The sequence below is a fragment of the Acipenser ruthenus genome, chromosome 14 (assembly GCF_902713425.1).
Source record: "Acipenser ruthenus chromosome 14, fAciRut3.2 maternal haplotype, whole genome shotgun sequence".
Lineage (NCBI taxonomy): Eukaryota > Metazoa > Chordata > Actinopteri > Acipenseriformes > Acipenseridae > Acipenser > Acipenser ruthenus.
The window spans coordinates 30220868-30245156 of record NC_081202.1 but is presented as its reverse complement, the minus strand read 5'-3'; the positions used below and the strand labels follow the sequence as shown (position 1 = coordinate 30245156).

The window sequence follows — 24289 nt, the reverse complement described above, 5'->3', positions numbered from 1 at the left end:
GGAGACAGGTAAAATATACCAGAATGCATTGGGTTGTGAGTTGAAATGCCTGAACTGTCCCACTGAACACAGAGCCATATGGTCACCTCACCCATGGTAAAGACCTGCTATTCATACAGTAATTGGGAGTGTGAAGATTCAACATTTTATTTAATTAAGCCGAGGTAATAACAGACAGTCCCCCCACCCAGATGTGCCAGATTTATGAAGATCTAGTGCAGTTTGATGATGATGTCGAAGGAGTTTCTCACATTGCCTTCTGTGATATATATAATTTGTTTTTACTAAAATAAAAGCTACATTATAAAAAGGCATGGCCCATTTAAAATTCCACCATAGCCAGACTGCTTGGATATCATCCAGAATATATTAGTAGGCTTGCTCCTTTTCAACGTTTATTTTGCAGTGGCTCACAAAATCCAATAATATATCGCCGACCCTTTAGTTTACAGTGTGGATTTGACTATGTTCTTCATTGGAACACCACAAAACGAGTTAATTAAACAACAGGTTTTGCCACTTTCAGCAGATGTAATTGAGTGGGCCGAAGATACACGTATCCAAGTTGCTGCTCAGAGGCAAAGAATAAATAGAAAATGATTGTATAAGTAGCAAAGCCCCTGCAGGCCGTTACATAATTAACAGGCTCATGATGTTTCAACAAAGAATGTGAGTTGGCTCAAAAATAAATACATTACTCTAAAGGGTGAGTGATTTTTTTTATGGTATTTTGTAAGCCGCTGAAAAATAAACATTAAAAAAGGAGCAATCCTAATTATTTGCCATCACATAGACTTTGTATAAGCATAATATACACTTTCCTCAGGTGTGTCAAAGGCACTTGGCTTAGTCATCGTGCATTACACAACGGCTATACCCAGTCGAGGGTTTCCCTGTTTTCTGCATTTTTCCATACTTCAGCCAATGGCCAATGTACACTATTTGTGCTCAGGTTCCCAGTTAACAATAACATACAGTGTGATTCATAATTTTATATTGCTGTTTTGCTTTGTTTTCAATTGTAGTTAAATGTTGACATTATTGAACAGCCCCCTGGTGACTCCGCCATAGCCTTTTTTCCTTTGCATTTGATCCTCCGTGTACCCTCCAGTTTTCGTGATGCTCTAACCACCCTGTGCATATACAATGCATGTCAACTTACCGACTGTCATGCCACTTTCAAACCGCTTGATGATGTCGAAGGAGTTTCTCACATTGCCTTCCGTGATATCAAACACGATATCTGACTGGATAGTGGCGTGGGCTGGGGACATTGCTCTCAGGAAAATGATCTCTGTAGGAATGCAAAAACAATACTAGCCTCATTTTCTTGACCTTATTTTAGTATTCATTTTTCATTATCACTTTGTAATTCCACAAATTACTGTTCACACTAACCCTTCAACAAATAATGTGACAAATGAATAACTAGAATGCCATTGAATGCACAGATATTGGTAGTAACTGTTGCAGGTCCAATGAGAAAATTGGCCCACCCAGTATTTCTGCATTGGTAGAAGTTTGATCATATTTCCACTTCATTTGTAGATAATTACTCATTAAAATCTAGTCAAGGACACCAGAATATTTAGTGTGCAAGAGGTCTGAGTAATGTAAAACAGGTAATAAATGCCCCACCACCAGTCATTCTGCAGTGGTTCATCTGTCTCAATGCTTTCTGGAGGGTAGTGTATTTTATAATAATGAGCCAACTGGTACACAAAAGATGCAACAGATCCTGAACAGTAGTGCTTTTTTAGAATCTTCCTTGGTTTATTTCACTGATAACTAGAAGTTGGATCAAGAGAAGGAGTTACCAAATATTAGGTCTTTCTTAGGGCCTATTCACATTCGGTTTGTTCTAGAAGTTCAAACTGAGTGTTGCTTGGTTAGTTTAAAAGCATTTATGAAAGTGCCAAGCAAACTCATTCCCTTTCAGAGTGAAATCAATCTGAACTGAAGCCCCCTCAGGAGGAAGGAAAACAAACTAAGTTGGATTAGTTTGTTTTGGAGCAATGTGACAGCAAAATTACTTCAGAAAAAAAAGTATTTTCTTCCCCCAACAAACGGAATGCCTAATTCCTTTTTTTTTGCATTAAATAAAATGTGCAAATGAGGTTTTAGTTTACACAATGTTGGTCTTATTAGAGATTTAAAAAAACAACAAAATACAAGTTAATGTGCCCTTACCTTCGGGTGTGTTGAATTCTCTGAATGTGGGCAGAGAGATGACCGTGTAGGACACTGTATGGATCGGGTCCAGCACACAGTTCACATCATTTAAACGGCAGGACTTGATGCAGCGAATGGTTTCTGTTCGGTCTACTCGAACCCTGTAGATTAAAAAAGATATAAAAACAATGTAACTGTTACATTTTACAGACACGTCATTGGTAATGGGAATATCACACGCCACTGGAAAATATAGTCAACAGAATACTGAAAAATGAAATTGTGGTTATGGATTTAGAACACAGAAACTGAAAAATAAGGAAAACAGACACAGCACAAAATGCACCAAAATAAAAACTTTTGATGCATTTCATAAATGAGAAATCTATATATCAGTACGAAAAACTCAATGCAACCCTTCTAGTTTAAAATCACGCAATATGAAAAAACAAAAAACAAATGGACCACAAAATGACGTGACATAATTATTGTGTTCTTGTAATTCAATGCAGCTTTTATTCTTTATGTAATGTTTTTTTTTTTCTCATTCAGTAAACAGAAAAAAAGCATTGGTAATTCTGTTCCTTTATAAGGTATGTAGATGTCAAGAGAATGAGAGGCAGTGACTGAGGATCACACCCTGTGCTCCAGGTTAAGAGACCAAAGAGAGGTCCTCCATTTGTGGTGAGCAAACACAACTCTGTACTCTAGGAAGTTCATGTTAACAACTCACAAATAATAGCACTCAGTGTGGTTTATGTCTGTCACTGAGGTCTCCTCTTGCAGCCATGCTAGCTATAATTATAGGCAAGCAGGCCTGTCCAGCATTTTTATACATGACCCCTAAGCATGCTGGGATGTTATTTGCTTAAATAATGCATGAGCCATACCTGTGTGGAAGCCCTTGCTTTCAATATACTTGGTGTCCCTCATTTACCCAGGTGTTTCCATTTTCTGTCCACTACCTATATATATATATATATATATATATATATATATATATATATATATATATATATATATATGTACACACACACACACACACACAGGGGGTGGGGCAACCAGTCACAATGCCTTAACACCAATTCTGAAGAATAATGGAATACTATAGTGCATTTAAACACAGTGATTCATTCTTGATGTACCAGAAAATAGTTTAGAGAGCATAAGGGTTTTACTTTGTTTTGTAATTCTCTGATATAAGTAGTGGTTGATAAACCTGAATTTCTAACCAACAAACTGAATTTTTAAAATCATTTTTAAACCCGATTTCATCTTAACAAATGGCCAGATATATCCAGTTCTTTATACCAAAATGAAATTTGCACCACTTTTGGAGGTAAAGAAAAACAACTGTTTAGTCACTGCTAACATAAAAATAAGATCACTTTTAAATTATTTTGTTTCAGTAAACTTAAATCGGATAAAGCTGACCCGTGAATAACCTGACAGCTCCCTTCATTATTGTTGCGAAGCAATTATAAATCAAGAATACGTTTATAACCATTTACTATGTTTTCTTTCATTTACTATGTTTTTTTTTGTTATGAGTATGATAACATTTAACATGATTTTTTTTTTCTTTTACCCGAAAACAATGGAAAACACCAGAAACCTAATTATAAATAATACTAAATAATGCACACACCCACCACAGCTGTCCTTTTACATGTAGATACTTTATTTACAGTCTATATTTTGCTAATGTACCAAAACAAACTTTGCAGGACGCTATTCATTTTCGTGAGGCCTTCTCTTGCCTGACCACAAATTGCTGAGACCACCAAGTAGACCAAGGCACTCAAATGTCTGACGAGAAAATGTTTATTTTAAGGAAATCGCCACCAAAGAGCCAGAGGGCTAGATAGTCTGGATTTTCAGTTATTAAAAGCTGCAGCTGAGGAGAGTACAATGTTTCAGTTATGTTTAATTTATCTTTGCATGCTCTTTGGACACAGTTGCACGCTTGCACAAGATTGTGTGCACAAAAAACAGCTGGAATGTGTGTGATTTATATACTTTTACTAAAAAAAAAAAAGATGTACTTTATTGGGACAATTATCTAATTATGTAATATTAGCTGTGGCTTTACCATTACAGGGCAGAGCTCCCTGTCAGACTGGAAAGAAGGTGGATGGAAAACCTCCAATTCCACAGGCTGGTTGACATGAAATGTTGAGATTGTCTTTGGCAAAAAGGCAGGATTGGTACAGAGTGTAATCTTTGTCCTGGTGCTTAACCTTTGCAGGCTTTTGCAATGGAGAATGTCTGCATCTCACTCAACTGCTTTGCAGAGGTGATAGCAAGCAAGAAAGCCACTTTGAATGATAAATATTTTAGCTAAGCTGAATGCATAGGCTCAGATGGAGGCTTCATGAGTGTATTAAGCATCACGTTTAACCAGCGAGGAACAATTTCTTTCATAGGTGGCCAAAGCTGCTGAGCCCCTTTCAAAAATTGCCCCGCCAGGAAGTGAGTACCTGGGGAGACAGTTAATTTTGCCAAAATGGCTGCCAGATAGACCTTTAACTTGGAGATGGATTTCCCCTCGTCAAAAAGGTCCTGCAAAAACTGCAGTATAACTGCCAGGGGACAGGTTGTGAGGTCAATCCCACGAGATAGGCATGACGTCTGAAAGACGCCCCACTTGTACCCGTACTGGGAACGCGTGGACACTGCTCTGGCATTCTGTAGGGTGTCAATAACCCTATTGGACAGACCCAGACGGCTCAAATGTAGCCGTTCAGGGGCCAGACCCAGAGCTGCAGGCTCGATGGATCGGGATGCCATAAGGTCCCCAGTGCCTGACTGAGCAGATCATGGCACTTGGGCAGTCTCCACAACTGGCCACTCAGGAGCTGCATCAGGGCTGAAAAACTCTAACGCAGTGCCTGGGCCAATAAGGGGCTACTACACTACACCTTGGCCCGGTCCTGTCTGATTTTCTCCAGACACAGCCGGAGCAGGGCGAGCAGTGGGAAGGCATATAACAGTTGACTCGGTCACTGGTCTGCCAAGGCATCTTCTGCCAGCGGGTCTCCACCTCCTATTATGGAGAACCAGAGGGGACAGTTGGTTGATTCCTGAGAGGCAAAGAGATATGTCTCTGCTCGCCCGAACCTCTCCCAATTGAGGCTCGCACATGTCTCCCTACAAACCTCCTGCAAAAAATTCTTCAAGGCCAGGTAAACTGCCTGCAACTCCAAAATATTAATGTGAAGACCCTGCCAAGGTGGGTTCCACACACCTTGCATCCGCCTGCCATTCCACACAGCGCCCCAGCCCAGGCTGGACACGTCCGTGGTGACGACCTCCCTTCTGGTGACACTGGCCAGTGCTACTCCAAGGCGCAGATGGGCAGGCTGTTTCCACCAAGAGAGTGCCTTTAGACAGTGACAAGACACTGTCAATAGGCGGTCGTGGTTCAACACAGTCTTAAAAACCCTGCTGTTGAACCAGGCTTGCAGAGGGTGCATGTGCAGGAGACCCAATGGAAGGGTCTGGGAAGCTGCTGCCATCAAGCCCAGAAGTCTCTGGAACATCACTATCGTGATCGCTCTGTCTCCCGTCTGACAGAGTGGACAGCATGGACCTGGAGTCCAAGCACTCTCCTAGCTATGAGGCTGCCTGAGAAGGCGTGAGCTGGCTCTTTGCATGATTCACCGTTGAAGGTGGCCGGTAACAAATGCTGTGTGGGCCTCTGCCTGTGCTGGAGACTGGGCACAAATGAGCCAGTCGTACAAATAATTAAGTACTCTGATGCCTTTGAGTCTCAGTGGGGCCAGGATAGCTTCCATGCACTTCGAGAAGGCATGGGGAGCTAGGGACAGGATAAATGGCAAGTAGCCGGTCTGAACAGTAGTAAGCACCCAGATGTCCGTGGTGCACTGACGCCAATACTCCAGATGGCTCCCTGAAAAGCAAAAAGGCAGGAAGAGCATCAGCCATGCTTGTCCTCAATAGGCAGACTGGCCTTGCATGTCTTGCAGGGATAAAACCCAGACATGATGCAAGAAGCAAGCAATGCAGTGTACAGTAGGCAGATCTACAGGTGCTGCCTCAATCTGCTTATAGAAAGCGACCGGGCGGGTCAAGACCTGAACAAGACCAGTTTGGTACCAGACCGGGGATGTGAGCACAGGTCAGTAGTGGGCCGTGTAGGACCAGGTAGGTAGCAGGACAGTACCGGGTCAGTGACTTTAGCACTGTACAGAGATCCCCATCTGTACAAGCCATTAAAATAAAAAAAAAACACAAGACAAATATTTCTCCACAAAAACAGTAATTAAACAATTACAGTTAATAACATAAATGTCTTGTATTTTAAATGAGAAATAAAATAACTCCAGCCGGAGATATGCAGCCTGCGGGAAGAGCACAGAGTCAGCCGACTTATGTTGCTGGGTCCCTGGGAAGGCGTGACTCAAGCCATTGGCTTCACGTGGGGCATAAGGCCGCAGGGGGACGTTACAAACAACAAGCTATAGTGCACAAAATCTGCATAATTATTAAAAAGTAATAGAGCAATTATTTTAAAATTACATATAATTTGTGTAAAAACAAATATATATATATACACTGTATATTTCACAAAATGTGAAATATATAACAGAAAAAGTAACAAGTACTTATCTTAACCAGGCTCTCCTGTCAGGTTAGTTCTTGAAAGTTAATATGCCTATAAGATCTGTGAGCTCAGTGCTTTTATGCCCTCGGGGGTGGGCTATGACTGCATCACAGGCTCTGTGAGTAACTTTGATCTATCATATTCAGGTTTCAGGTTTTTAAGAGGTAAATACCCATACAGTAACGGTTACATTTCATACTTAAAAGGGAACCACTTACCTATACATGCTCCAGGGGAGACCTGTAAAGTGCAGTAATGCTGTTTTATATACAATAGGGGCAGTTACATAAAAACTAAGTTCCAAGTGAAGCTACTCTACCAAACTTATATTTCTAAAAACACATCTGACCACTGTTAAAGAACATTAGTATATGCAATTAACACACTGTTTGCACACATTAAACTGGTTAAATTAAATAATATACTTAGCTGTTAATGCTGTATGGCAACTTCCAGGAGTGTCAGTATTATCATTGGACAAAAAGTATATACTGGAACAAGACAATCACTACTATACCCTCAGAGAAGGAACTTTTTGCACAAATTAACTATATAAAACTATAGCAATGCAAAAAAGTTTGAAAAGAAATGTAAACTCTAAAGGTAATAAACTTGATAGCTCTTGGTATGTCATCACATTTCATTATCAACAGTCTAGAATGGAAAAAGTTGTTTTTAAAATAGAAAGAAAGTACTCCTCAATGAACTACTGGTATTTATTTGAAGTTTTAATTGAATACTCCGTTTCATTTTTTACTATGTACATTTATACAGTACACTAACTTACATTACTTCTAATTAAATAATTGAGTGTTTGTGCTCATTGCTAAAATGTATGTTGTCTAATGCAGGGATTTATGGTTCGCACTTTCTGTATTACTGTAAAAGTCAAACTGATTTTGATCTGTACATGAATTGAAGGAAAACAAAAGGCAAAGACAACACAACGTCTGTAATAGCTTGTGTTACCTCAATGAAGTGGAATGCAACTTATCACAACTGTAATACTTCCTGTCACTTTTAAAGTTCATTATGTTTGTGGTTTTATGAAACTTGAATGACCTCATACAGTAAAACCTGTCTAATCCAGCCCCTCCAAACAGGCATTCTGTATAATTCGGCGTCATATTGGTAGGGAAAGGATCGAAATCCCAATTTAAACTAATGCTGTGATTCTGGAATCTGGCATGGTTGGCCTAAAATCAATGTATATCTGACTGTGCAGTCCAGCATCAAGTCATGTGACTTTTCTTTTCTAAGTTTATAATTGAGTATGTTGTGTAAACACACATCTGCAGTAAAATCCTTGTTTACATAATGGAGGAAGTAACATTAAAATGAATACAATCCTTTAATTAGAATGTATACCTGGATAGTAGTTGTGTTGGAAATGTGTTTTTTTGTGTTCATATACATTTTAGGTACAGTACTGGATTTGACATTTTGTTATCCAGAACACTGCATAATTTGGCACAATTTTCTGGTCGCAAGCAATTCCATATTAGATAGATTATAATAGCACAGCTACATGTAGTAAAGCATAAAAACACCATGGTAAATTAGTATAGTAAAACACATTATTGTAAAGGCAAAGAATAAGCATAGGAAAAGCATGGTGAACAGCAAATTAGCATGCATTTAATTAACTTTATTTAAAAAGTTGTTTGAATATTTTTATATACTTGCTGGGCAACAAATGTTCTTTTTTTCTGCTCAATTTATTGTAAACGGTTGTTTGCCAGTGCTTTTAGAAACGGCCATTACACAGAACAAAAAAAAATAAATTCACAACATTCACAAATTCACACATTTATTAGCAAAAAAACAAGGTCCCTAAATCAAGATATTACATCATTTAAACTTACAGCAAAGAACTTATGCTGAAAATACTTTTGAAAAAACAAACCACATCAAGCAAATGGAACACAGACCTTTCACTGTGCCTTTCACTGTCCAATGCTACCTCCCTGTGGCCATTAAAGCATAAGAAAAGCAAGGAATTAAATGATTCCTGTTACCCATTTCTTTCTGTTATTATAAATCTGTGATTGTTTCAAATATGGGGCATTATTTAGCCATTATTAAATGATGATTAAAGAAATGTTAAATTTGAAACATAAAAAAAATAATAAAAAACCTAAGACACGAGACAGTCTAATTCTATAATTAGTAACCGAAGTCTGGCTGTTCAGCAGTTACAAAGACAAAGATTTTGGCTAAAAATGTATTTACAGTTCCGTGACGGAAGAGGGTCATCTCAACAGTGAGAACAAAGTCTTGAGGCTGAGTGATCGACTTTTGCATGGCAACAACTCCACCAGAGTTCACTTTTTGAGTGGTGAAGAAGCCTCCGTCATTGCCACCTGTGATGGTGAGAAGAATGTCATCTCCAGGCACTGCGTTAGAGGGACCCATGCGGAAGACATTGGTGGGCACAGGCATATTGGTAGGGAAAGTGAGGTGATAGTAGGTAATTCTCATAGGCAGGCCCTGGCACTCCTTATTCTGATTGCAAGGCAAGCGCTCACAACGACTGCAAGAAAAGTGAGAAGAAAAAAAACAAGAGAGACAGTGATGTCAGTGCACAACATGCAGAGACAGCGTGGTAGCGTGGCAGCACAGGAGCGGGGAAAACAGAGCGCATTACTCCTTCCAGTTTGACATACTGCTCAGTGGCACAGCAATGAAGATATTCCATTACCTGTCATCTATACTTAAGGGTGTTCCTTTATACAAAAGGATGATAAACAAGAATCTTTTAGCATACAGTTTAATAAGTAACATACTAAATAACGGAGTATTAGATATGCTTATTATCATATATGTTGTCATGTGATATCATATTTAACATTTCACACCTAGTTCTTCTGCCTTCCAGTATTTGTATTTTTGAAAAACTGTGTGATAGAAGTTATAATCACATACTGAACATTGCTATATCTTCTATACAGTACAACAGTATGTGGAAAGCACAAAATAGGCATTTTGATTGGGAGTTATCAATCATTTAGACTATCATATGTCTGTATAGTATGAAGTATACAAAAATATGTATGGAAATAGACACCTTTACCTATAGTGATGGATGAATGTCTAACAAAAGAACAAAATGTTGAAATACACCCTGTCAAATACTGAATATACAATTCAAAGAATTGGATACAAGAACCCACACAAATTCCATAGGCTACAACACATCCAATTACCAGGGGTCTGATTCCAACCTGTTTGTACCAGTGCCTCCATTTTTTGACAAGGAAACATGTAAATGTTATCAAACTAGTGAAAAACAACTCCAAATGTTCATGAACTGCTTCTATTTAACACTCTAAAGTTGTTTTTGCTAGTTTTAAAACATTCCTGTGACATCACCCGTTGATCTTTTGATTGATTAATCCTATAAATCTTCTAACTAAGTGGTTGTGTGGCTTTGAAGAGAAGGGGAGTGCGGGGCAGATATACTGCTGATTAACAAATCCACAGTTTGTGCTACGAAGCCACAGAAAACTGTTGATTTGTCTACGAAACCACAATCAGAACCATCAACAGAAAACTGAAAAGCATTTTATTACGCAACAATCGTTTCAACAAATAATTATAGTATTACACATTTCAAATGAAACACTTGAGATTTCAGTTTACCATTTCATGTTGTTTGCGAAAAGTAATACAATAATTCATTATCAATGTAAAAAAGATTTTCATAATTATAAATTCATTTCCACATAAAGACCCCTCTTCTAAGTTTTATTTCACACATCTTCTGGTCAGGTTCAGGAACAGCAAGTTCATCACCACTTAATAAATCTCCATCAACTACACTTCTGCTATTCTTTTGTTTAACCATTGTTCAAACAAGCTTACAGCTCACTTACATTTTGACTGGGCACTTCTTGAAACTCTGTTTCAGATTCAACAAAACAATCAATGACTTTATTTCCTGTTGCTGGTTCTGATTCCCTTGATATTTGTATTTTTATTTTGTCAATGCCACTTTCATTTTCTAAAACATAGTCCTCATTACTATCTTCACTTACAACAGACACTTTTGTCAGTTTAAGTGAGATTAAACTCAATCTCCGAGGAACTAATGACAACATTCCCACAATATGAGAGACAAACATTTTAACTGTTTAAAACTAAAGTGTAACAAAAGAGCAAAAACCAAATCCAATTTCCAAATTAACAATCAATTGAACATCATTATCGAACAAGAATCAATTAGGAAGAAATGTTTTAAGTGGCATTAGCAACTCAAAGTGCTGAATCAGTACGAAAATAACCCACAGCTTCAAGTGCCTAATGGCACTCGAAACAGTGAATTATTTCTACTGATTCAACATTTATCGTTGTTTATCCTACTTATAACATATACACTGTAGAAGAACTTTGCACTGAACACAGCAAACTGAATAAAAAGTGTAGTTTTACTAGCAGCCTATGAGAATTTAATTCAAACATAACCTTCTGAACAAATTCTTCTGGGAAGAATCTGCCCTGTGCAACTATAAAATTCAAACTAGTTGAGAAAGCATGTCAATTCCTGGTCTGGAGGTTTCCAATATAGATTAGTGAGGAAACGTAATCGGTATATTAGCCGAGATTTGAGGATAGTCTGGCTCCGATAGTCTGGTTTGTCTTTCAGTTGCAAATACTCAAGCCACAAATACTGTTCAGGCCATTCTGTGCAAGCCATTAGCTATTCAACCATTTGAAACTACAATATAAAAATCACATGTACAAAAGTAAAATACCACATAGCATGAGCGTATTCAGACAGCAAACATATGCATCATTTTGTGACCAGCGTTGGGGAGTAACGCATTACTGTAATCTGATTACATTTTTTTAGCAACTTGTAAATGTAATGGTTCCTTTTTAAGACAGGTAACGAAATGTGGTAACGGATTAGATTTTATGTGAAAAAATAATGGCTAATAACATGGAAATCAGAAAGTGCTTCAACAGTGCAATTGAAACCTTACATGTCACATGAATGCGCTTTTCATATCATCACAGTAGGTGGCGTCAGAAAAGGAAATGAGTGGGTTTGACAGCTAGATCTTCAAAGAATAATTTGAATATTACAGTTTGATCAATCTGAAAAAATATCTTTAAATTGTAAACTATGCCTAAGTAGTAACTATTTGCAACAAACTAGTTACATTTGCTTAAAAATAATTTTACTGTAACTAGTTATAATTTTGTCCAAGTAACTTGTAACTAACAGATTACTTTTTAAAAGTAACTTCCCCAACACTGATTGTGAGAAGCAACAGTGGCCCAAATCATTAACATCAACGTTAGACAAAAAATACTCCTTTCCACTCAAACAATGCACTTGGGGCTTCAGCAGCAGGTCACTCTATTTCACTGTGTTATGCATTTACAGTGCATTACCATGGATTACCATACTTTGTGCTTTACCATATATTTGTACATTTACTAACACCTTGCTATGCTTTCAAATACATTGCAAGCAAATGTGACATTTAAAAAAACGAATAAAAACACAACATTCACAGTGTATGAGGATATTGGAAAGGCACTCAAACTAGACAACTGTCCCTTTTGCTATTCTAAGTCTAACCCATAACTGGATGCAAGTCCTGTAGTTTATTTTAATATCACAATTTTCAACCACGCATGATAGGAAAAAAATAGTTGTTTCCTCCTATATATACAATCTCATTTATAGAAACTGGAAAAAATAAGCCACTCCAATATGTGGTTAGCTTTGAGTCTGGAAATGGTCATTTCCATGGTCAAGGCAAAACAGAAAAGTGCTGTCACAGACTCACTACACAAGATCAAAGTTGAATATATTTGAAAATAAACAGCGTTACAGGCCCACCACATACGTTTCTTGCAAGATTTATGATAAAGAATCTTCAGTAAATACTGAAAAGGATAATTGTCATAACTGTGACTTATTCTGAGAAAACACAAACTATGTAGTTGTTCACTGTCCTCACTCAGTCCTGCTGTTGAGAACTAGCTTGTTGAAATGTGTTATAAGTAGGGATTCTATTTTTCCACAATAAAAAAAATAATAATAATTATCAGATAAAAAACAATAAAAATATGCGTTATTCCGCAATTAAAATAAAAGGCTAAAATTGAGACCCCCATTATAAGATATGCAAACAGTACTACTGAATATCAGGTAACACAGGAAGTATTTATTGGTACACTTTTAAATTCTAAGGAAGTTACAAGCTCACCAGTGCCATCAATCAATACTATAAACAAACTTACTATTTTACTTTAAACATTACAAATACGTCTGTGTAGTAAGAATAAACTACAAATAGTATTCATACAAGTTTATCTCTTTGTTATCTGGATGGCTATTACCAAGCTCCTTGACCTGATCTTAAGGGTGATTTGTATTGTTTTCGGTATCTTTAACAGCTTGTTCAGTAGTAACACGCTAGATCAGTGGAGTGCAAAGTGGGGGAGCAGAGAGTCAGTAAGGGGGGAGCGACTATGACTAATGGGGCAGTTCTGTACATTTTTTACATAAATAATAAATAAATACATAAGTGACAGCTAATTAGTCCAAGTTCTTAACCAGAGAAAAAAATGTAGCTAAATGCATGAATGTTAACAAACACATTCTTAAAAGTTGGAGTGTAAGACAGCTCTGCAGCTTGCATGTTAAAGTTCAGATATACCCAGATTTTTCAGATTTTTTTTCTTAGATTTATTGATGAACGATAATGTTTTTCAGATTTACCTGTTGAAATGTTGAATTTGCAAATTAAAAATAAATAAATACATTCAATAAATAAAAATAAAAATAATAATAATTTAAGTTGCATGTATTTTTTCACAGATTTTTGTTAGAAATGTTAGCTAAAATGTTGACTTGACAAGGTTAAAAAAATATATATTAAAAAATTCAGATTTATTTGTTATAAACCCAGATTTAACATGTCAGCTAAATGTTCACTCACCAAGTGCAAAAATAGAAAGAAAGATTCATGGACTGATTTTAAATGTTGAATTTGTGATATGCTTATGTATTTAGCTAAATCTGGACTTTTTGTGGTTAAATCCAGAAAAAAATACCTGTTAAATATAAAGGGGGGGGCAACAAAATATATCTAAGAAAGGGGGGCGTCATATAAAAAGTTTGTGCACCACAGCACTAAATACTGAAGTAAACTCCAGCTACATTTCAGCATGAATACGACATCTCGTCTTGTTCCTTGACCTCTGTACACTGGAAGCAGTTTTCTCTTGAGTATCCTGACAAACTAACTTGCAACAGGGAGATGCAGCTTTTATATATTATAGAACAGTCAGGGATTCCATTTCTAAACAAGTATGTGCTACATGTGCAGGTATTTATCATTTTTATCCAACCCCTGAAGCAAGCGCTCCAGATAAGGTTTTGGGTCATTGAGTAATTTACTATCGATTTTAGACACTATGTGAGTAACAAACATTTTGGGCGAGTAAAATTCAACACTACCTTCAAGTCATGAATACTTTCAATAAATACTGTACATACTTAATGCTAATTTCTGGGGTATGCATTAAGTTTCAACTGTAATGTTACTTTGAACTACTGTACAAAAACCTTGTCTTAAAATAAAAACTTCCCTTTCCTTATTTATCACCTATAAATAAAATCTAACAATGTATTTTTCGCAGCCATTTAGTCCTTAATAGTCCAGGAAGTTGCTACTCTGGATGTAATTAGCTACTTTGTTCAGTGAGTCTCCTTCCACTAGTACTAGACTGTTACAGTTATCTTGTGCTCTCTCAATTATTATTTCTTTTAAACTGTATTGATACTGCACTAATGGAAATAAAGAAACGGTAATATTGTACTGCTATAGCAATATAAAGCATCCCAACTCTCTCCAAACACACTGTATTTATTGTATAGATTTACCTTCCAAACATTCGGCTGACAGATAGGTAAATTGGTAGGTTAGGTTGAGGAGAACTAAGACAGCGAGAAATCCTAAGGATCAAGAATCTAGTCACTTATTCACCAGTCACAAGCATGCATTGCAAGTGGGAGGATTCAAATTGTTGTTCTGTTCTGTTTTTGTTTTAATTGAAAACTAGGACTAATTGGTCACGTGTTTCTGGCAATTCCCAGGGAGGTATGTGACAGAGAGAGAAGGTATCTGAGCTGCAAATCTCCCTCCTGACCAGAAAGGGCGCTGTGTAAGGTTGGTGGAATGCTTTCCCATAGACGGGGAAAGGTGACAACCGTAAGTCGGTCATTTTGGAGGAAGTGCGTAGCGGCACCCGGCTGATCACGGAGAAATTTGGCAATACAAAGGAGATGGAGCTTGACGCGCCAGAGCTCTGTGTTTTGTTGTTTTTGTGTCTGCAGAGGACACATGAAGGGAAGCTGCAGCCACGGAGCCAGCACACACCCCTGAACACGACCTGCACAGCACAGAACGGACACGCACACACACACGCACCACCATCCCGGGTTTGGAGAGCACAGTTTCATGCACCGGGATAAATAACATGTGATGTAAATATTTGTGTTTGAGACTGTAACTCGCCATGAACCCCCCCCCCCCCCCCCCCTCCTCGATACCATCGTTGGTAGAGGGCCGGCTTTATTATTTATTGTTTGGGAAATAAAACTGTCTGGACATGAATCATTTCACTCACACCACTCACCCCGACAGGCTACAATTAGCTGTCCCGGCATTTCTGTGATCCATTCTTTAGCTACTGCATGCAATATAGTCACAACTGACCACTGAGACGCCGGGAACCAGCGAAGTTCAAAAAGCTTAATAACATACGAACTCAAGCCGTGCAGAAAAATTGCTATGCATATTCTTTACATATTCAATATAAATATCATACATTATTCATATTCTTTCAATGTGTAAATCACCCAGCTTATCTAGAGCACTGCCTGTAGCTTTAAACTCTTTAAAGCTCTTCATCGACTGTCATGTAATTCATGAGTAAAACACACAGTAATGCAGTTTCTTGACTGAAAGAATGAAAAGAAGGTTTTAATACTCACGCTTCTCCAGATTTGCGGTAATTCTCCGGGCACTCAAATAACAAACACTTGAAATGACCCTGCACGTTGAAGCAGGTCTCGGAGCCAGTGCAATTGTGTGTTCCTGTTACACATTCATCAATATCTGTAAAAAAAAAACAATGAATTTTGTCAGACAGGAGTACAGAACAGGTAATGTCAAATTAGTTCTGAAAGTCTCAGCCCTGTTCAGTATCCAGGAGTATCCCTCATCGCAAAACCTCCACCCCATGTGGAAGTACATATAAGTAGCATACACATCCCCGCATTACAGAGGCCCTGAACACTGTTCTCTTACACTGTGACATGACTAGTATCTTCAATAACTGAGCATGAGCCAATTGAAATAAACACCATGAGCAAATGAAATAAACTTGGGTCTCAGATAGTCTTGCACTTTCCTGGTCATTTCAACTGGAAAGTGAAATTGTTCCCACCCCTTCAAGGTATTTTTCCTATCCTATCAGTAACTAATCATTGTCTTTCTCTAATGGCTGACATGCTTTGACATAGACACAGCTGAGGTGAAATGACCTAGGAAGTGTAACATATTTCCTGAGAGAAACTGAGAATGTTCTTTAACCTAGTGTAGTACTGTGTCTTTCTTTCACATTTCAGACCTGTGTAGCTAATGGAAGGGCACAATAGTAAATGTAATTGTTAGCTGCAGTACAACCATTTACCTGAATACGAGGGCGGTCAAGCAAAAAAGAATTGAGATTAATCTTGAGATTAAAAAAAAATTCTCAGTTAATCTGGATTTTAATCGCATATTTAATTGAGGCAATTACTACACCCATCTCATTTAACCCTTTAAGGACCGGGATCGTGTTAACACGATAATACTGAAATGGGCTTCTAAGACTGTGATCGTGTAAACACGATAAAAAAAGCACTTTGTTTTGATGACTTACAGGGCCACCATGCTTTGCAGTACAGGCTCGAAACACATATCACTGGATAGGGGAGGGACTGTTTACTTCCTTTTTCGTGTGACGTCATTTATTTTGTCTTATCTGTTTTAATATATATGTTTTTACAACATTTATAAAGATCAAGATAGTGGATATAAGCAGATACTATTTCATGAACTAAATGTTATCAGGTACGTTTAGACAGGCCCGGGACTGCCAGTTTGTATTAGTGGGTTCAATAAGGGCAACTAACATGCCAATATAATTCATGCCACTCTGTCTCAATAATACGATTTTATGGCACATTTCATTTTTTCAGAGGAAGATGGAGAAGAATCAATGCTTCTGTCTGGAAGTTCAGAGTTCTTCTAATTATACTGACCTCAAATTGCTTAAATTTACATTGATCTTGCAATTTACCTTGAGTCATATACAGTAGGTGTATTACCTTTGTCTAATTCAAATTATCACTACAGAAATGTTAAACATACTGACTTGACTTCAGATGGGTTGTTTTTCCCTGGACAGTAAGATGCATTAAAGGAGCACACAATGGGTCCTGCTGTGTCTCCTCTGACGTCCATTTTAGGTGGTATATGAAAAAGTGAGACTCTGAAGTGTTTGTGTTAAAAAATAATTAGAAAATACAGGTGTGTAGCTTAATTTAATATTGAAATGGTGGCAGTAGTTAGATCCACCACTGTTTAAATCAGTTGAATAGATCATAATGTGATGTGCACAATAATTAATGTTTTGAAAATTAACGTGCTTAATGCATCACTTGCTTTTTTCATACTAATGAATGTTTGAGCAAAACACAAAGCAAACAATTTGAAATGTACTAGTCTGGCAGTAGAGGGAAGGAGTATGTAGTTTGAATTGAGACGCACCATTACAAAAAAGTAGTAGCTCCTGTTCCCTTTTCCTACCTTGACAGCTGCGTCCGTTGGGGGCCAGGGTGTACCCAGTGGTCGGGCAGGTGCAGTGGAAGCTGCCTGGGATGTTGTGACAGCGATAGGAGCAGATGTGTCCCCCAGTGGGTAAAGCGCACTCGTCAATATCTAGTTTAAAAAATAATATAATAAAAAAAATAAAAATAAAGACAAGCTTAAACAAGTCCTGAACAAAAATGAAAAAGCACAACATAGCAAAAAATAAATAAAATAACAGGTTCTCAAAAAAACAATTGCTTTGCATAGTTAAGTGCCATATCTTAGTGATAACAACAGCTCACAAAGAATTAATGGATATATACCCAGTTAAGTTTGGGAACGAAGTATCCTAGGTCTTTGTCTGATATTTGGAGCCAAGACGTGTGTGTGCATTTACTTTGTTTTGTCCCCACGAGGTGTGTAACATATCACTATATTTTGTTGTTTTAATTACATGTACAGTTTTATGACATATTTTATTGTTAACAAAGGTAAAGTCAAAGGGTCCCTTGTGGCACACATTGTAAAAGCATTGCTGTTTAGAGTGCAGGGGGAGCCATACCATTGGGCTTTGTGCTCTCAGAGGGTTTGGGTGGAAAATCAAACAGGGCTAGTTCACCAAGGTTTGGCAGGTGAAAAACAGAGGCAAATGGCTTGAAAGCCGGAACAAAGGTTGTATGTTACTTTTCAGTTCTCCTGAACAGTAAGTGTGTTGCAGTGGTGCGGTGACATTCAAGTTGGGCTTTTCAAACGGTAGAAAATACAGGGATAATAAAAAATAATAAGGATAAGACTGTGGCAGGGCAGAAGCCTTGTACATGTAAATAGTGGGGTTTCGGTGTTGTGAAAATAAAAGATTTATTATTTAGAATCTAAGTTTGGCAGGGATGGGGATGGAGCCTTCATTGAACAATTGATGGCTAATCAAGCCCCAGCCACATGCTATATAAAACTAAGCCAAGTCCTTTGTTTACAGAGGCATAGTTCAGTGAAGGCAACTGCCCAGTCTGAACAAGAAAAGAGTGTGTGGTTAAATGATTTATTGTGTTTAAACCATTTGTTCATGTGTTTTGTTTGTTCTCGTGTTTTGTCTGTTTAATTAATAAATAAACTGCAGCTTTCCACCTCTGGGTCTGCTTCTTGCTATTCCCCAGCCTTGGCCATGACGGTATCCTTTCACAAAGACCAAACGAATATGTGTATTCCTTTTCTAAAACGATGTTGAGAATTGTTGTTAAGCATACAAGGGTGACTACATGGCAGGTCATCGTCTTTCCTTTCTTACCTTCACAGGTAATTCCGTCTACATCGCTCAGCTGGTAACCACGGCGACAGTAGCACTGGTATGAACCATACACATTAGCACATTCTTGACTACAGGGATTGCTCTCACACTCGTTCAGATCTAAACACAGACATTAAGAAATACATGTTGTTGTTTACGTTTGCACATCAGACGAACTGACACAAAGAAACTGGGAGTAGCAACTAGAAAGTGTTGTTAATATACCATAACCATCTGTTTCTTTAAACTTCCACCTGAAGACGAGACTTCAGGCTTTGCAAGCTACAGTTTGTATATAACAGCATATATAATAATTATTATAATAGTTTGCTGCATGTTGGCATTTGTAAAAAAAAAAAAAAAAAAACAACTGACTAAAGATGTGTATAACGGCATTAATTTGTGTTGTTTTGTTTTTTATTAAAACACTACTCATGACACTCTTATACCTAGGTCTTCCGATTTTTGGTGCTTTATCCTGACTTTTCTACTCTCCGTTAAAAATTAAATTGATACCATGCCTTTCGTGTATCTCAATCACAACTGAGAAACGTGTTAATAGTAAAATTAATTTAATAACTTGATTTTAATAAATAAATTGATTTTGACTAAATGGGCTTTTAAATTCCTAAGTCTTACTTTTTCATTTCAAAGCAGAATCGACTCCTCTTTAATAATGTAAATACAGTCACACAGAACGATTTGATAAAGATGAGTTGCTTATTAACATGTTGCAATCTCGTTTGTACGTTCTGCTTGTTAATCAAAAAATAAGGCTTGGTAAATTTAAAAGTCCATTTAATTGTTTCACAGAAAAAAACTTGTAAATTCAATCAATTTTACTATTAACATGTTTCTCAGTTGTGATTGAAATACACAAACAGCTTAGCAGGTATCAACTGACTTCTTAAAGGACAGTATAAAAGTCAGGATAAAGCACCAAAAATCACAAGCCCTACTTATTCCATAAAAGACAGGGTCAACTGTACATGTTAACTTTTATTATAGGCAACCTAACACCTCAAAAGTCAAAGTAAAGAGCTTGTTTGCACTGGTGTAATGGTCAATTCAATAAAAATGAATTTAAAGTTTAAAATAACATTTTTTGTTTGTCTTTTTAATAAGACAACTTTGAGGCTTGGTATTGTCGCAATAACAAACCTCGGGGCGTGTGCCGTGCTTGGATAAGACCACTTCTCAGCCTTGTGCTTCATTGAGTTACCACAGCAAATGCACACCCTGTGGTGTGTCAATGTCTAATCAAACCTGACATACAACTAAACAAATATACAGATGAGGGACTCTATTGTTCTGCAAATAACAAATACAATTTAAACATCAAAAGAACATTATAAAGATAACAAGAACTGCGTATGCTGGTCATAACCAGGCTGGAATGATTTCTGCCTTGTAATCAGTTACACAGACTCCATGTATTAGTCAGTGTAAATATACCTTCACAGTTCCTGCCATCACTGCCCAGCTTGAAGCCAATGGTGCAGCTGCAGTGATAAGAACCAGGGGTGTTCTCGCACTTGTGAGCACAGAGACGTCCTGGGTAGCGTCTACACTCATTGGTATCTGACATAAATAAAACAAAGAAAGGATATACATTAATAAACAAACAAATACATTCAATAATTGTATTATCACAATGTAAATAAACAAGCAATTAATATGTGTTTAATGTTCTATTAGTCATAGGGGATAAAGGCCATCTGTTACTATTCATAATAAATAGTGTTTTAAAATGAGGACTATTATTCTGCCTTTGGAGTTCTGAAGTTCCATCATTTAATTTCAATGACAGATGGGGAAGGGGGCAGCTTAACACTAAATGATAGCTGTTTGGAAACTAATTGTCTGAGGAGATACGGAAGGTTTATAATAATAATAATAATAATAATAATTTATTCAGAGGTGTTCAGTTTTCAGCTTTTGTAATGGGTTTGTAAAACATCTGAATAGTATTATTTCCATAGCACACACTGCCACCCTGTGGACAAATTTACATTCCTATACAAATGATTTTCAAATAAAAGTGCAGTTCTATTCAGTGTCAAATTTCTCATAGTTTTCCAAAAAAAACTGGTTTAGAAAATACAATTATGAAAGTGGAGCCATCATCTTTTGTAATTGATGTATTCTGAATAAGTAGATTTTGGGATATAAAAAATATTTTGCAGCCCCAGAGCAATTAAAAATAAGGCAGCTGGGTAAATCCAACTGTTAAGCACACATTTGCAATCCAGTACTTATAGCGAGCAGTGTTTAAAACCTTACCAACACAGCTCCTGCTGATGCTGTCAAAGTAGTACCCGGCACTGCACTCACAGCGGAACGTTCCAGCAACGTTGATGCACACATGACCTGGACCGCAGGGCTGGGAGAGGCTGGTACACTCATTTATGTCTGGAAAAAGGTACGGGAATATAGTTTATTTTCTCAGGGCAGTGTTTACCATCAATCTATCTGTTGTTAGTTTAATGTGTTACAAGAAACACATTACGTATCGCAGTGATATATTGCTGACTCTTTGGAAATATTTAATCACACATCTTGTGACATGTACTCGGGAGCATTCGCCAGGAGAAAAATAAATCTAAGGACTGCAATGTATCCAGATCACATTCTGTCTTGCAACAATGCTGGTTTCTGTTCCCACAATACAGCACTCATTTCGTATGAAGTTTGAAATGCTACAATAAGCATCAATGTTTAGTGTTGAAGTGATTTCTTTCATTAGCAATGGCAACATGGAAGCTTGCACTAGCTACGGATTCCTGGCTAGTTTCTCCTTCTATTTCCTTTTCATGAGATACACTTTTGTTGGAGAAGGACATTGTACGAATAGATATGTCTACATTTTTTCTAATGACAAATGTATACATTTTTTCTTACCATTTTGCCTGCCAAATTCTTTTTTTTGAACACGACCTGTGAGCTTTGCGTCTGCCAAGACAACCGGAACAGGCAGAGATCATGTTCATGGAAAAACTGGACCATTTCATTTCTGTAGGGGTTCATTGCCATACTATTGGAATATTAAAAGCCATCCTGTGATGACAGTAATTCACGACATCTAAACACAGAAATGAAATAATTCTTTGTCACAGCTGTGGGTCACATTTCACGTTCAACTATAGCATGGGGAGGGGCAACGGCCCTGCTGTAATGTAATGTAAGTTTTCACGGGCATCTACACAACGCAGGTGTCAGCGTGGAGGGGAAGGGCAATAAGGAGCTGAGGTGGGGTGTTAGGCATGCAGTGAGCCCCATAAAGTTCAGATTCGAAGTGCTGGTCAGTGGAAAAAATCTGCCATCAGTAATGCTAATAACAAACTGGAGCACACCTACATTTTTAGAAAGCACACATAAAATGTCTTCTGTTTAAATTAAGTGCATATCCATTTTTATGTATATTTAAGAGGAATGAAAACAATGGTACTGCAACGACGCACAAAATACTGTTTACACTTTCGAAAATGATTCCGAAAAAATGTTTCAAGAAGTTAATATATAGGAACAGAGTATGACTTGGCTTCATCTGATAAAATACGAGAATATTGCGTAACTCAGTGAAACCACTCTTGTAAAACTGACTGAGAACAAGTTCTTGCCTGTAAAGATAGTTATGTTGTGCCTTCTGGTATAAAAAGTCTGCCTTTTAATTTGACTTCTGATGACTTCAGTTTAATTATTGGTACAGTCGCCACCACTTACACCATACAGTGTTATTTCGGGCAGCCATTAATATCGGACAAACAGCGTTTGCCGTTTGCCATTCCCATTGATTTCAATAACAAAAGCATTGTTTATACCACGTTAAGCTTGGCGTATATTTCGGGCAAACTCAGATGTTTGGATGTGCCATTCACATAGATTTAAAAAACAAACGCACTGCTTATACTGTAGTAATTGCACTTACTAATCCACAAATCCACAAATCAGCTGTTTTCACCTCGTTAACTTACCATTCACATTGATTTTAATAATAAAGGCAGCACTTTACTGTAGTAAAAAAGCTTGACAGATCAATCAATCATCTGTTTGCACCTCGTTACTGAGCAATTACCTCTGTACTGTACCTTGGCTATTTAATCCCTGTATGCATGTCAGGTTTATTTACAGTTTGAAAAAACAGCACTGACTGCAACAGTAAGCAAGCATGGCTGGAAAGAGAAAAATTCAGTGTCAATAAAATGTCTGTTAGATGCTGTGCACTTGCTAAAGCATACCTGGAACTCTGTCAGTCAGCACACAATGCAACGTTGCTTCAAAGAAACAAGGGAAATTTTATTTGAATTACTAACTGGAGATATTCAGAATCTTTAAATTAAAAACTATTTAGACCTTGGAGATCTGGCAAATAGATATTCATTTTACAATGTACATAGTTTAATAACAAAGTTAGTTATTTACTTTAAAGAAAAGGGTATTTTTTTAAAGAAATCTAGTAGTAGTTCTTCCCGCAGGTGTATTTCTTTGCCAGCAGATGTACAAGAGACAGCTCTGGAGGAGAGGGTAGCTGCTAGCCGTGGACTCCCAGAGGTTTCCTTCACTTAAATTAGGTTTTTACTACCACCCCTAGTGCTTCAAATCTGATTGTCTGTTTATTTTAATAAAATACTAATACATTTATAAATTGTCCTGCTTTCATTCTGTAGTGGTGTCTGCACTGCAATTCAGAGCAACCCTGTATATTTAGTGCCTCACCTGTAAATACATCTTGCAGATTTGCAATCTGGTCACATTAACCACCACTCAATTCCACACAGCCCATATAAGTTGATAATAAATAATAATAAGTCTTGCTCAACAAGAATTAAAATGACACATTAGGACTTCAAAATTATAAAAAGAATTGTTAAATAAACATTTTAAAAAAAGTATGGTAAGTTTCAGAGTGAAAATCAGGGCCAGAAATGTATTTTCTGGTACTTTCGGTGTTAGCCACGCCCTACTTCCGGGGATGTCACCCGAGTATGAGTAATTTACTTTGAACTCTATCATTTAGATGCTTGAGGCACAGTTGTGGTTAGCCCGTTAGTTGCCAAATGAACCCACAGACAGGAACATACCGACACAGCGGGTCCCGTCTTCGTTAAGGTGGTATCCACGGCCACAGGTGATGGAATTCCTCTGGCAGTTGAATGAGCCCACGGTATTGATGCACACTTGTCCAGAAGGACAGGGCCCATTGGCACTCATACACTCATTGATATCTGAAAGAAAAAAATCGTATTAGTCTAAAAGATTATAATAATAAAAGTGTTTACAAAGCAATCAAAACATCTACAGCAACAGTTCACTGCACTATGA

At 37.4% G+C, this 24289-nt stretch overlaps 1 protein-coding gene across 2 annotated transcripts in view; it reads right to left on the bottom strand.

Moving 5' to 3' along the window:
* fbln1 (fibulin 1) overlaps positions 1-24289 on the bottom strand; it is a 54814-nt gene that overhangs the window by 6784 nt on the left and 23741 nt on the right. The window contains exons 9-16 of one of the 2 annotated variants that reach the window (XM_034033355.3): positions 24049-24192; positions 21251-21379; positions 20423-20548; positions 18968-19087; positions 17680-17811; positions 15819-15942; positions 2191-2333; positions 1163-1294 (exon numbers count right to left, since the gene is read on the bottom strand). In XM_034033355.3, coding sequence (XP_033889246.1) covers positions 1163-1294; positions 2191-2333; positions 15819-15942; positions 17680-17811; positions 18968-19087; positions 20423-20548; positions 21251-21379; positions 24049-24192 — 1050 coding nt within the window. Of the gene's footprint in view, positions 1-1162; positions 1295-2190; positions 2334-8592; positions 9333-15818; positions 15943-17679; positions 17812-18967; positions 19088-20422; positions 20549-21250; positions 21380-24048; positions 24193-24289 lie in introns of those variants that run through there. The other variant, XM_034033356.3, reaches the window with a different exon arrangement.